The 15,045-nt window shown below is 43.3% G+C and overlaps 1 protein-coding gene across 5 annotated transcripts in view; it reads right to left on the reverse strand.

The window, feature by feature from the left end:
- Window positions 1-15,045, reverse strand: part of CEMIP (cell migration inducing hyaluronidase 1) — a 112,203-nt gene that overhangs the window by 11,167 nt on the left and 85,991 nt on the right. For all 5 annotated transcript variants that reach the window (XM_035335580.1, XM_035335578.1, XM_035335581.1 and 2 more), the window contains 9 exons: window positions 13,637-13,842; window positions 10,735-10,804; window positions 9,704-9,832; window positions 8,922-9,007; window positions 6,313-6,444; window positions 4,296-4,331; window positions 4,059-4,214; window positions 2,387-2,567; window positions 427-642 (listed from right to left, as the gene is read on the reverse strand). In XM_035335580.1, the coding sequence (XP_035191471.1) occupies window positions 427-642; window positions 2,387-2,567; window positions 4,059-4,214; window positions 4,296-4,331; window positions 6,313-6,444; window positions 8,922-9,007; window positions 9,704-9,832; window positions 10,735-10,804; window positions 13,637-13,842 (1,212 nt within the window). The remainder of the gene's footprint in view (window positions 1-426; window positions 643-2,386; window positions 2,568-4,058; window positions 4,215-4,295; window positions 4,332-6,312; window positions 6,445-8,921; window positions 9,008-9,703; window positions 9,833-10,734; window positions 10,805-13,636; window positions 13,843-15,045) is intronic.

Here is a 15,045-nt window from a genome sequence, read left to right on the forward strand (position 1 = left end):
GTAGGAAGAATGGTTTGTGGTTACACAACAGGATGAAAGTTCATGAGAGCTGAAGCCTAATTTTGACTCCTCAGCACACTTCCCATAGGGGTAGTGGGTAACTGTGGGTAACATTTCCCGCCATTAAACAAGGGAAAATAACCTTCTCCTACCGAGAAACCAGTACATTTGGGAATATTAATCTGTTACTGCTTGTGGAGTTCTCACAGGACTTCAGGTAAAATTTGTTTCAGTTAACAGTGAAGGCCAAAGCATCTGAGCAAAAGCACAATATCTTCACCTTCAAAGCCACACGGTCACGCATGCAGTTAAGTCCTGAGCACACCGAAGAAAGTGTTTCTAAAGGTCAAGATGTACAGTGTACAGTGCCAAGAGAATTAAAATAAGTATAAAGTGATTACAAAACTGCAAAGTTAGCAGCTTTACCTGTGCGTAGTGTCCACTGCAGATAGAACCTCTCCAGTCGGGCACATCGATGCAGTCAGGGTGTTTGATTAGCCAGTTATCTTCTTTTATCAGGTATGAGCCTGGATATTCAGACACAGAGCCATCTACATCATGAAAAACTGATGTTTTATCACCATCCATATCCAGATCATTGAACCAGGGTCCGGGTTCTCCAAAGAAGACCCTTGAGGTAATCTAAACAAAACAGTGAAACACATTTATGTCACCAAAAATGAATTAATCAGTTAAAGTACAAAGCAAAGGACAGCTGTGGTCACTGACACGGCTCAAAGGACCCATTTTCTGACTTAATTTGGTTTTAGAAAACAGCATGGACAAGAAATGTTGTTGAGTTTGGGGGTCTAGTTGTGCATGTAGAAATCAGTATATGCCTTAATATCATCATTCTTCAAACAGCCACAGATTTTTGGCTGTTCAGCTTGAGATATTGTAAGCTTGATATTGAGTGACCCTGAAGCTCCATGCCTCCAGATGAAGGCTGGAGTTCCAGGTGTTTTGGGATAACAGTTCTGTGCTAATAAAGCTATGAACTTCTGAAATAGGGCATCCAAAGCTGGAAACAACTAAATCATTTTCAGCTCAGCTGGTCCTGTTAGTTGGCAGGAACATCGGTGTTATTTGCTACAGGAACATTGGGATTTTCCCCCTTTTCCTGCACACTGCCTCTTCTTGAAGTCTGAAGTCAGTATAGAGATGGGTTGTGCTCTTTAAAGGTGTGTCTGGTTTCTCAGACAGAGCAGACACAGAGTTTCCTGCTGACCGTGGGGGAAAGGCTAAAATAACCTAAACTGCAGCCACAGTAGTGAAGACTTGTTTTAAAATTCTGGAGGAAGGTTCAGGAGACAGGACAGTTCCACTATAGCCACTTCACTTGTTGTCCACTAATACTTTATGAAGGTTCCAAAGCCACATAAAGTCATAATGATGCTGGGAACAATCAGTGACCTCCCCTGGGAAATGGCTGCTCAGGCAACTTCTGACATAATTTTATCCAGCATAAATAAATGTCATGTCACCAGCCTGCTTGGTGCAATGTGAGAGAGTGACCTACCAACACTTTTAGGGGAATTTTGCCTTTCCCATCCCATTTGGCACAAGGATCACTAGTCAGCACATTTCCTGACACGCGAGCAAGTTTGCTAACTTTTAGAAACTTAAGCAACCCAAATAATTTCAGTCCCAACCACTTTATTTATTTGTTGGTCATGTTTGGCAGTTGGATTTAACAGCTGCTAGAGGTGAACATCAGCAACCAGTTAGCACATATTTATGCAAGCAAATACAAATATAACTAAATCACAGCCCCCAGACCAAGTTCAGACCAGCACCCAGAAGTTCATGTTGTAATTCAACATTTGGCAGCCACTTTTTGGCTGGATTCTGCTTTCATTTATGTCTGCAGAACTGGAGTCCATGGATTTACTCTGGTGTGCAGGGCTGTACAGTTATCCAGCATCTGCTCAGTTTCACTGGCTGTTTCCCAAAATTAGTATTTGTTGCTTCTAGGCGGGTTAGACCTTCCACAACAGACTTCCCTCTGTTGTTACTTTAATATTATACCTGTGTTGAAAATAAGGTGGCAGATTCTTCTCCCTAATTCACCAGTTTCCGAGACATACAGAAAGGAAAGTGATTTTCACTTGGATGTCACTTTATATATATATATATATATACACTGATGGCTACTCCTGTTTTGCTGCAAACTGAATTTGCTTGTTATTTCACCCACCCAATTTCCTCTCTGTCAGGTGTCATTCTCTTTACTAAGTTTGTGGCAAGGAAAACAGGCACCTCCTGCCGATCTAGTGTTTTTTGTTTTGGTTTGTTTTGTTTTTCCCCAAAGGCTGTTACACCTTTTTTGCCCACAACCCTGTTTCCAAGCCAACTGGCAGAGGCCTTGCTGAGAAGGATAACTCACAGGGACGTCTTCAAAATGAATGTCGGTTACGTTGTTGTTGGGGCAGCTCTGCCAGGCGTTATTGAGCCTGAAGGCCAAGGCACTCGTGTGCCGGCCGTCAAGGGCAGCAAATTTGCGGAAGGTGCAGTTCTGGACGTTGATCGGGCCATCATAGAACTGAATCCCTCGAATGGGAAAGTTCCTAAAACACATTTGGAGGAGACAGAGAGACATGGTCATGACATGAGCATGAGGTTGAGAATGCATTCTAGACATGGACAGTCCCACAGCACTTGATTCTCAGCTGCTATCATTTTCCACAGCCCATGACTCCTGAGTTAATGTTTTGGAAGAGAAGGGATTTCCCTGCTTTTTAGGTCTGTGAAGTCTTCTTAACCTTGCAAGTTCATCTCAAGTTCTCTCATGTCTGAGACAGATCGTCTTTATTTAGTCTGTACTCCTCAAGGGAAGGAACTTACAGCCGTGCCAAGGCATTGAACTAAAAATGAATAAATGTGTGCTATCACAAATGAGTTCTGCAGCAGCGAAACCTGAAACTCCTCAGGTCTGCACAGACTCCTTGGGCTGAGTAACAGCAGGGCTAGAAGTCCTACCACATCTTTCAGACAAACAGTGCAACTTAACTTCAGTGAAAATGGATTTGAAATCGAGGAAAGATCTCACTGATAAGGTTGAAAACAGTTGAGAGGGCACAAACCAATGAAACTTTAAAAGCCTTTTCTGATACCATCTGCAAGGTAAAGACGACACTGTTTTCATGCTGATTAACTGAATGTGATATTTAAAATCCTTAAGAGGCTAAGATGATATTTCATATTTCACTTATAATAAATCAGAATTTGATCCCTTTCTCATATGAATGGTTTCCCTTCGAAACCCTATTTCTGTGGCAAGTTCACACTTCCGTCACTGTGAGTTTTGGCACACAATACACAGGACGATATATGCCCATGTATTTATATGTAAATGATATTAGAAGGAAGGTCCTAGTAGAGTGGCTTTTCATTATTACTATGGTTAACAATAAAGCTGCTGCATCACTACCAACAGGCAACGTTGAGACACATAGAATGGCAGAAAAATATCAGTTGCACTGTTTTTTACTACAAAGCTACAGTTAGGATAACTGTTTTCAGGAATAACAGCAAAACATTACTTCACTTGCAAACAGATCTGTAGGACTAAGGTCCAGGAAGAGGCCACACACGAAGTTCACTAGATGTTTTGAAGCTATTTACTGAAGGCATCAAATTCCTGTAGCACAGCAGCTCTGAGGACATCTATGACCACATCTAGGCCAGCTCAAGCCCAGGGAAGGCCTTCTGTGAGATTTCCTGGCAACTGCCTTGGATGGAGACGGCCACTTTGTGCAACCACTGCTGACTGTGTGTACCAAAGTGCCCAGCTAGCACACACTCCTTTGGCTGTCTCCTCAACTCTGTTTGCAAAGGGGAGGTGAAAGGGGAGAGGAGCTTGATGCCGTCTTGGCAGCCTGCAAGTACATACCTGCCAGCAGCAGCTGTACAGGGAGGGCTTTGGGACAGGGAGACATGAAACCAAATCCTTTGTGTGCAAGTTATTAAACCAAACAGTGCTGAGGAAACCACACCGGCTTGGAGTTTGTACCAGAAGTGGGAACAGCGAGCACTTTGATGTGCTGAGCTGGACTTACGGGCCGATGGGCAGGGTCCTGCCTCTGTGGTCCAGGCCTCCAGGTCCCCAGATCTCATTGTCCATAGTCTCTGTGCCCAGGTTTCCACTCTCGCCAACGAACAGGCTGTTCTTGATTTCTTGCTTTGAGCCGTCATCATGAGGGAAGGTCCCACCACTAGAGGGAAAGGCCTGGAGGTGAAGGGGCTGCTCACAGCCTCTGTACCCCACGCTGCGACACAACCTGCGTGACACTTACCTCGCCAAGGTCAGCCCAATGCCATTGTCTGCAAACCTGCCGGGACAAGAGAGATGCTTCAGAAGAGATTTTTGTTTGGTTTTATCATTTGTTTTATCACGTCAGATTGAAATCCCTAAACCAGTGAGGCGGAGGGCAGTAGGGCTTAATTACTGAATGATGCTCGTAGGAGAACTCAGGTTTTTGTGTGCTTGTTCCCTTTCCAGTTTTGGAAGTTTTTTTGGCACATCTCGAGGTATATGTGGGTCACAAGAAGCAGCAGCCGTGCACCTAATTGCTCCAAGGAAAGTTAAGTCTGAGATGGCTGGGTGTAGTTTACCTGTCAAAGCTTTTTCCCTACATCTAATGATCACACTCTTTTCACTGTTAGGTAAACAGATTGTGTTTATCTCTCACCCCAACTACCTTTTATTATTTAATAATGCTTTGTCTTACCCATAGCTCTGTGCTTCCCTGTGTTCACGTATTACATACTGTTTCCATGAAATAACTTTACTAGGGGACATGCTATAAAAGCAGTGAAGCTTGGCTTCTTTTTCACTAGCAGGAAGATAGAGATCTGATCTTCCTTTTTAAAAATAAAAATTACAATGTCCTCCAATTTTGCTCAAATTCCAAAGCTTTTAAATGATATAAATCACAACTATCGATCAATACCTCCAGCTTATGGGGAAGCTACAATTAATATGACGGTTTGAGTCAATATCTTGATGACACATTTACACAAGTAAATGTACACTTGTGTCACTGTTCTCTCCTGCGTATCAAAACCCTTAGTGGAGAGCCAGCAGCTGAAACCCAGCTCCGCCTTATCCCTCTTCTGTCTCTAGGTGGCAGCCCATTACACGCTATCGCCTGCCCTCTATTTCTGCGGCCCCATAAACGTACCCCGCACACCACGTTAACATTTGTTTTGTTAATGTACTACATAAGTCTTATTGTAGCAACGCAAACGGAAATTACGGTGGCTATAAAGACGATTACAGTCTGACAGCCGCTCCCTTTTATTCAGATACAGCCGTAGGATTGCTACTGGAAGCTCATAGAACGGGGTAGCATGCCCCGTTTATTGCCACGTGATATTTTGGTACCCTCCGAACGTGGCACTCAGCAGCACAGACTCAAAGTGACATGCGAGTGATCTGCAAAGACATCACTTGTCAGCCGAGGTGCGTGCTAGGTATTTCTGGTTCACAAGAAGCACAAACTCAGTGCTACGTTTCCGACTGTTCTGCCCCGATCTCCTTCTTGCCCATCTGACAGGTCGCTAGAGCCAGTTTATAGCCTCTGGTGGCTTTAGGAGGCATGGGTCACTCCAGGGTAAGGCAGCCCTGCCAGCAGCTGCGCACCAGATAATGGAGAGACATGTATTTGTGGCAGGGTGATCACAATATGCCTTGTAAAGTAGCTTTTTTCCTTTTTCTCCTCTTTCTTCTTGGTTGATATCAAGAACCTGGCTCAGCAGAAGGAAATGTAGCAGATCATGTGTTTTCAAGTGCAAAAGAAATATCTGTTCTGACCAGCACAGGAAACAGCCTTCAAAGAGCACAAGACGTGTTTGCCCAGTTTCATTCCCTTGCTGCTGTGATGCATAGTTTCATGTCTACTTCATCAGTACTAGCTTATTCAGCATAACACTGAACCACATAAAGCTGATCTGTGACCAGACCTAGCCAGGGAAGGTGGTGGATTTTGCTGACTTCTTGCCAAAGCACCTTGTTTTTTGTGTGAGAAGGTACAGTTATTTGCATCTGTGCACACCTGTGTGTGTGTGTTTGCGTGTTATCATTTTTGCATGCTGGTCAGAATCACACAAAAACAATCTAAGTGATCTTAGTGCAGACAAAAAACAGGTTTTGTTTGCATAAAACAATGCCTGCGTTTACTTAATGTTTCATCTTTATTTCAATCTTGGCCATATGAAAAGGTGCAAAGCAATATAAATAGTCTGAACCACAGCTATGCTCGCCATAAACACCAGGCTGAACTCCGAGAGTTGAAATAAGGCAAAACTCACTGGCAATTGTCCAGCCACACATCTCCACCCCGCAGCCAGGCCCCGTGATCCTGATTCTTGTAGGCAATAAAGCGCTCGATTATTGCAGGTTCCCTGGGCTTCAAAGGATCAGCATCTTTGTGTGGGCTGTATCTGTAACCAGAAGGAGAGAAGAAACGTTGGCGAGGGAAGGCAGCCTCGCTCGGACTGTGGCCCTGCAGGACATCTGGTTTCTGCTAGCTCAGAACAGCCCTGGGACAGCAGTCCGGCCAAGCAGCGTGTCTCGGCGAGCTGTGGTGGCCAGACCCCACTGCCAAGGGACGGCCAGTCCAGGCGAGGCAGTTGTAAAGACTCGCTCCAAGTTTCCTTTCACCTTGCCATTATTGTATTGCTGATATATTGCTGCAGGCATGGAAAGTTTATTATTGCTCCCAAAAGGCTGAGATGTTTTTTAATCCCTTTCTGTTACTCTTTAGCATATTTCTGTTTAGATAAGTGTCCTTTTGTTTCCCCTTTTGAGCATTCTTATCTCCTACCCTTGGCCATACTGTGACAATGAGCATTTTTTCCTCACTGCAGAAAGGAACTAAAACATCTTGGAGAGGGGCTGAGAGTAGCTCCTCCACTACCCATTGCCCAGGACACACATAAGAGATTTATTAGCTCCAAAACCCTCAACTATGATGAAATATTGGCCTGATGTAGGAAAGAAAAAAAAAAAAAGAAAAGAAAAAAAAGAAAGAAACATAAGTGGAAGCTACAGCAAAGTTTGCCCTCAGCTGCCGCCTGTCTGCCACTGCTCAGACAAGAGTATCTGAGTGAGGATCTGGTTTACTGCAGTGCTGCTGAGCTTGGCTGGCATTTACCTACTTCTGAGTGGTTGCTCTCCTCATTGCTACCGAAGGAGCATCTTCCATCAGTACAGCACGGCTTAGAAACCCTGACAGATGAGTATTCAAGTCAGTGCCAGCAGCGGATGGTCCAGAGATTAAAATTCATGCCTTGCCAATGGGTAGCGAGGCCAAGCTGTCAAATCGCTAACAGATATTCAATAGCGCTTTGCTTTGCTTAATAAGCCATCATATCAATCTAAAACCGAGCAGCAGGCTGATGGAGTTCCAGTAAATGAATATTGCTTTGGCAGCTTCATCACTATGAATTTGCTTTCAGAGATTTAGTATCAGCCCTTGTGAATTCCCTAGACATTGTTAAATACAGATATTGTAAGATGGATTCCAGTTTCATTCACATCCATGTGTATCTGGAATAACGCTACAGGGTACAGAGTTCTGCCCAGTTACTTAATGCCGTAACCGAATGCAGATTAATCTCTCCAGCTTTGTAACTGTCCAGCCTACCTCCAAGGCTGCCTTGGCTGGTCCAGCTATAATCACTTATTCAGGCTTTCAGCCTCGACACGTGAAAAGTAGAAAGCGGTAGAAATATTTTGAGCTGCAGCCCACGCTGGTGGGTAATCACCAAGCACAAACATGACTGCATTATAAATTGCTTGGCTTCCAGGGGTCATTCCTGCCCTTGTATGGCAAGGGACAAATTGCCTTTTGTAATCACTTACTGTGCCTCTGGCAACAGGCACTTTCCCAAGGCACGTGTTCAGCTATCTGGAAAAGCAGCATCGAGCTCCCAAGGGAATTTGGAGGTATTTGCAGGGAAGACTGGTCTTATTATTTTTAGCAGTTAATTTTATTATGTAATTAATTTCAATGTAATTATTTCAATTGATTTAGCGTTAAAATGATGGAAATAATATTCACTTTGGAACTTTGTTCAGCATCAGTTGCAAGGCAGGGCACTGGGGTGATGCAGACATAGGACAAAGGGCACAGCAGCGCTGGCTGGGTCCCCTCAAGAGGACTGATCCCACCCATGCAATCCTTGCCCAGTATGTGACTACAGCGCCCGAGAGATGGAAAGGGGACAAGAAAAAAACTGAGAGTCATTCTCCCTTCCTGGGCAGAGATGTTCTGCAGGTTGCTCTTCCCAAGTGGTTTCTTCTGTTGAGGAACCCAGTCATGGGAAAATGTAGGTTGAGTGCCACTGGAGGCACTGGTGTCAGGGAATAAAACTGTGCAACTTGAGAGCATTTAAGTCCTTTTCTCTCCCTGGGGTTGGCAACTATGTTAAGAGCCAGACCCAACCTCTAATGAGATAAAAGAGTGCAAGCACAGCCTTTACACTATTACACTTTGCCTGCAGAAGCCCTTTGCTTACTTCAGCCTCCCTGCTGTGGTCTGCTTTGGGGAAAGAGTGGGAACCGCCAGGTGCCACCAGACCAGCAGACCAGGTCTGCTGATATGATACATCTATAGAGAGGTTCTATCTACAAAAAAATCAATAGAACACCCTAGTGCAGGTGTAATATCCATGCCAGCTCAGCTCAGAGCTGAAAAGCAAGGACAAAACAGGAGGATGTACATGCTAGGAGTTGTTTATGATAGGCAGTGGGGAAGACAAAGTTAGGTGGTAAATCTAAACAAAGACCTTTCTTCAATAAGAATCCCCCAAAGCATCACAATTATTCTTATCAGCTTCCTTGGGAGCAATGTCATAGCTCTCAATCAGTGCTATATGGAAGGCTTTTACAAACCAAGCTGTGCAGAACACTTTACCTCCCAGAAATCAGTGTCAGGATAGGTCTTTTGTCCTTGGCTGAGGCTGGTGTGGTTTTAACACCATTATCGATGATCATTCCAGCCTAAAAGAAAAGGGAAATGTGACATTACAGTATATTTATTCTATGGTTCTTTTGATTTCCAGGCTCTTTCTCTAATTATTCTAAGCCAAAGCTTATCGCATGATCCTAAAAACTGTTTCTGTTAGTAACATACAGTATCAGGACTTGTGTACACCCCCCAAACTGCTGCAGGTTAACAGAAACCGGGTGACTCTTGTGAATGCACCCCCGTACCCATGAACACGCTACCATAGTCCCAGACCCTCAGTGATGAGCATCCCTCACTGCACAGCCCCACAGCACGGGGGTAAATAAGGCAAACGCGAGAGAAAGCCATCAGACACGGTGGCTGTATTTATCCCTCTAGAAGCTGTTCAGTTAATTGCTAACATTGGCAGTTGGGGTCTATAATTAGACAAGCTGCCAATAGATGATGCTCCTAGAGGAGCTATTTTAGGAGAGCAGCAGCACAGAGCCTATTGCAACTGAGCGGAGCGAAGAGCCCTAATGCCCAAGAGCCAAGTTGAAGCGGGTGCTGGCTGACTCTGCGTGCTCCCAAGCCAGCATGCGAGCTGCTTTATCTGCAGACACAAACAAGATTGCATGAACTTTTAGTAAAACAGAAAGCACAGGCATTAATAGCTTGCAGACCCAAAGAGCTGGAGCGAGAAAATGGTGTTTTTTTGACGGCAGCATTCCAGTTGCGTGCAGACTCACCCGGTAGTTGGAATGTGCGCGGTTGTTGGAGAATTTCCCCATCGGCATGTGCTCCGAGTAGCCGGGGGAATACATGCCCGCCGAGGGCCCCGTCGGCACGTGGTGCAGCACAAACCAAAAGCCTGTTTCCTGAGAAAAAGAACCGGCAGCTGAGCCTTCGCTTGAACCTCTTCACTGGTCTGCATTAGCCCGAGGATTTATCAGTAAACCCACAAGACACAAGCCAGAAGATTTCAGGACAAATCACAGCTAGCAGCATTGACCTCTCTACTACACTCAGCAGAAAGCTGAACGTACACACACGCAAACACACACACACACATAAATTCACAGTCAAACTCCTGCCCAGCATTTTCAGGGTGCTTTAAGCTAAGCTCTATATAGATCTATATAGAAGGTATAAGCAAGACTTTGTAATTCACTGGTGTCCTCCCATCAGTGGATGTGCAAGTCTTAAAAATCAGGTCAATGTTATTTATCTGCCTAAAAATGTATTTAGGAACCTGAATCCAGGTAATCAGATTTTGAAGGTTTAGAAAGACTCATCTCGTAAACAGAGATGCATTTGCTTAAGAGACGCATCTCTTTGTTTAAGGATTTATTTATTTATTTCTCTTTGTAGAAAAATAAGAGTTCCTGCTGTGACCAAGAATTCCTGTGGAATTAACATTAGGGCTGATTGAAATTTCAGAGGAACATTACTGTACCGCAATCAACAGAATCATCGACAAGGACTGGCACTATGCAGTCAGATTTATTTCATTTATTCAGGCTGCACACTGTGCAGAGGGTGGGAATTTTTGTTAAATCCATCCAGCTCTAGAAACAGCAAGTGTGGAGAAACAAGAAGTGTGCAGCAAAAGGAAAAGCATTATTTTTTACTGGCAGCACTAACCACATTAATATATGTTTCGATCTAGCAGTTTCAAAAATGCCTGAGTAACAGAAGCAGGTTTTGTTCCAACCAGAGCCTCAGCCTTGCAGGGCTCGAAGTTCTGAATTGTTACCAAATCAGAAACTTCTGTACTCACTTCAGATCCCGCAGCTGCACAGTTTATAAGGTTGTTGTGTGGGTTGGCTATCCAGAAGGTGGATACGGCGCTGCAGATGAGGAAAACAAAGAATGAGATGAAAATGACACTTTGAGCACATGCCAGAATCACAGCTCAGCTCCCCACAGTAAAGGCATGGCTGATAATGCCCCAGATAAGGGGTCCTGCCTAGGGCAAAGGGGCTGGTTTTTTTCTTTCCCTTCTCATACCACATTTGTCCTCTGTGGTTTGACAGAGAACATGGCCTTATCTTTTAAAACCCCCGAGTATTAAATGAGGAATTTCTATTGCAATTCCAAGCCTGCTATGAAGCTGTCAGGTGTCAGTCATGTTTTATGATAAGGTAAATATGTTGTTGCACAAGCTACAGAAAAGCACTTTGCCTCCTAATAAGCCTCGGGTTCATTAGAGGTTCTTTTAATCAAGGGACCCGATGAATTACCTCTAAAGGCTTTCCAACTATACCCCAGCACCTCATTTTTCTGTGAGCTGCTGTGATTCATTAACTTTATTTGCTCCCACTCCCCTGTGCATTTCTTCTGGGACAAAAGGACTCCATTTGCCTAATGCACATAAAAGACTCTTAATTGAAAGATTCCCATCAAGGAGGGAAGATCAATCCATCACCGTGCCTCCTGTGACATGCAGCATTCATTAACCAACGAGCACATGAACTTTTGGAGGAAAGCCTCCAGTGTTTACAAATAGCAGACTTGTGGCTTGCTCCCTAAATTTTCTGGGTGAGATTCAAGAACCTACCTAACCGTTATGTCTGTCTTATGAAGGACTTCATGGGGGCTTTATTCCAATGGATTTTGCTGGCCTAAGACAAAGACTCATCCCTCGTCCCTGTGCTGGGCGCCTTGGCCGCCGCCCCAGGGGATGGCATGGGTTGATGCGTGGGACAACACTGGTGTACTCATGCACCAGCAGGCTGGATGAACCCCGTGCAAAACCAAGGTTTTGTCTGATCAGCCCCTAAATGCTTTTATAAAGGAAGATGTGGCAGATGGAAGTACCGTAGGATTTTTTCATTATACCTCTGCATATTATTCCTAATGCTTTTTCATATAATAACCTTCCAAAATACAACACAAAATATGTTCCTCTGATTATTAAATGAATTATCAGTGGAAAATGAGCACAATGGATGATTAACTCTTATTTTATGAATGGAGACATTGAGTGTAATTTATAAACAAACACAGATGTGAAAAAGAGCATTGCATGTATTTCAAATCTTTCCCTTGCCAAAGTAAAAAGCTAAAAATATGTTTCTTTGGCCAAAACCCCAGTTTGTTCTGAGGACAGGATGGGTGATACTGGCAGAGTCTCAGCAGGTTGAGAATTTTTCTAAATACATGAAAACCCTCAAAGATTTTTAGTTACTAGGCATCAATCAGCTTCTCACTGTCTCATTTTGAGGATAGAAGTCTAGCTCCAGAGACCTTCTCATCAACTTCTTGTTGGTCAGAAATTCACTTTCTTCTAGTGTAGATCTTTTTCCCCATCCAAATACAGCAAAATAAAGCCCTGGAGAAAAATCTGAGCTAGGGGCAGAAGCTCTCCTCTCTCCCAGCATCAATGCCCTGTGGTCTCAAGAGAAGACTTCACTGGGAAGGACCTCCATTCTCTTGCATGGGGGTATTGTTCTCAAGCTTTGATGATCGCCACCAATTTAAAACTTTCAAAGGCAAACTTGACATCCACAGATTTGCTCCAGACTGTTTGTTATGTTCCCTGTCTGCTTGCCTAGCTATTAAGCACACAGGTTGTACTTTAAGAGTGTAGTACTCCATAAGAGTCAGGGGAATGGGAGGAAGAACAAGAAAGCTAATTAACTACCCAATATGCATCAAAACAAGTAGGTGGCCTAAGCAGCCAGTAATTACAAACTGAATCATGTTCCTAGGTTGCACATCTTGATTTAGGGAAAATAAATAAATAAATAAATAATAATAATAATAATAAAACAGCTGGAAAATCAGGGAAAGGAGTGCTAGAATGGCTTTCAGGAGCACAGTGACCTGAGCCTTGTGACAAGGTCAACTACCAGTACAGTATTCTTGACTGGCATTTCTCTAGCCTATGTTTAAAAATTGCTACCAACAATGATCCTATTAATTCTTCTAAGAATAAATTCTAATGCTTAACTGTGGGGCCAAGCTGGTCGTATTTCTTCTATACTTCACCTGATTTTTTTTATTTATTTACTTTTTACTTTTTTTTTTTTTTTTTTTTTTTTTCCTTCAAGGCAACAGAACTGCAAAAAAGAACTTGTAAAATTCCTTCTTGTATCAAGTGCTTCTATAATCCTCATCTAAACCTCAGCTGGCAGGTCTGAAAGGACACTTAGAGGAAAGCATCTTGCAAAAGAGAGATGAAAGGCATTCAGCATTTTTCAAGTTTAATACTGAGTTTGTGGCAAATAGAAGTTTTAAGAAGTTTTCATAGAAACATTTTCATGAGCTCATACACAGACAGAATATTAGAGATCCAGCAGACATATACAGTCTTTGATCTTTTATTGCCAAGTTCTAATTCTGTACTAAACTGCTTTTATCATACCATTTTGGTTTCACTTCACAGTTTGAGTAAACTGCCAAATGAATGCTAATGCTGTATCATTAAACAATATCTATGCTCTGCAGATAATGGCTTTAGAACTAATGGGAGTATTTTCAAAGTCAGCTATCATTCAATATGATAGCCCATTCTAAACTCAGCAACTTCTGGTTGAACCAAGGAGACTGCTCTCCCAGACCTTGGGACATGAAGCCCAGATCTGAAAAGAGGACTACCTAATTGTATGCACATAGTCCCGTCCTTTATGGCTCAGTTCTGCAAAGAACAGACAGAAGAAGAGGAGGCTCCCACTCACCTACAGTCCTGCCTGGGTTTGGGAATGTACCCTGGGTAAGCTCCCTCCGTGATCAGCTTGCACATCCTGCTGTCCCGGTCAGAGGGGAGCAGAGTGCTAGGTTTAACAAGCAGTCCAAGGCAGTGATCAAACGTGTTGCGCTCTTCTGGTCCATCTTCCGTAAAGAAACAATGGCCCAGTGCATCATAACCCACAACATCCTTCACCTGCATAAAGAAAACAAAGGTCTGTGTTCAGGTTTCATCCTTCAGCCATTACATAATGAGAAGAGACTTTACAGTAATAGCACCCCAGTACCCTCTTGAACTCAAAGTGTAGAAGCAAAGGCAAAAGCAAGATCACTTCCTGCTCTTAAGAGCTGACAGCATAAACAATAACTCCAATGTTTAAATTTAACTAGAATTTGTCATCACCTAGGAAATGTTAGTTCCATTCTTTTGTCTGTCTGCAAAATCAGAGACTATCTAGCATGAGGCCGGAAAAAACATCGGGTGAGGAGATGAGCGAAGGATGTTAGATACTCAGATCACATCTGGGCTCATTCATCTTCATATGGAGTTACATGAACAGCTATATAAAATGCATCTGAAAAATGCAGCTGAGCTGAAAAAATATTTTTTCAGGCTATCAGAGAGGTGGCAAGTTGTTTTCCAGACAGGCTGGCTTGTTTTAAGTTTGACCTGATCCTTTTTTCCAAGTTGTTGACAGAAGCTCTACTTGACCCTGAGACAAATCAGCTGGTGTTAATCAAAGCTGTTCTGTTTCTGGTTTGAATGATGTTAACATCAGGACTCCATTGTGTAGGACAGAACAACAGCCATCAACCCACTAGAAGATCTGAAAAAAACAGTTTCAGGAGCATATATGTAAATATGTGAGTTTGAAGCCTAAGGCTAGGACTGGCTGGGAGACAACAATCCTCAAACATGCTGTGTCCAACCAAGTCGGTTGTTATTGCTTATGTCTAGGATATGGAAAATGAATTTCAGGTCAGGTGAAGTGCTGGCTCTCCTGGCTCTCTCCTTAATTGTTCCATCAGCCCTCACCCATCAGCCACCTTTGACGTAAAAAACCTTTCTGGCAAAGCTTAGCTAGGTGCCAGTGTGTTCCTAGAGATGCTTCTGATGAAAGAGCAATGGTGAGGGGGCAAAAGAGGATATTAAACTGGATACAAAGCCTGTTCTTTATGGTGTCATTGGAAGACCTAGATTCCCAAGCACCAGAATTACTTTTGTAAACAGGACTGGGATTCATCTGTCATCTATGTGCCTCATCTCAAGGCAAGGAGCACCGATTTCAAATCAAATCCCAGGACTTGTGTTGAAATGATTACAAATATGTTTTCACATAAGAAAGAACACCGCTTGCCAAATATGTTACAAGCTTACACCTGCACCCACATCTATTAT

Source organism: Oxyura jamaicensis, chromosome 10 (genome assembly GCF_011077185.1).
Source record: "Oxyura jamaicensis isolate SHBP4307 breed ruddy duck chromosome 10, BPBGC_Ojam_1.0, whole genome shotgun sequence".
Classification (NCBI taxonomy): Eukaryota; Metazoa; Chordata; class Aves; order Anseriformes; family Anatidae; genus Oxyura; species Oxyura jamaicensis.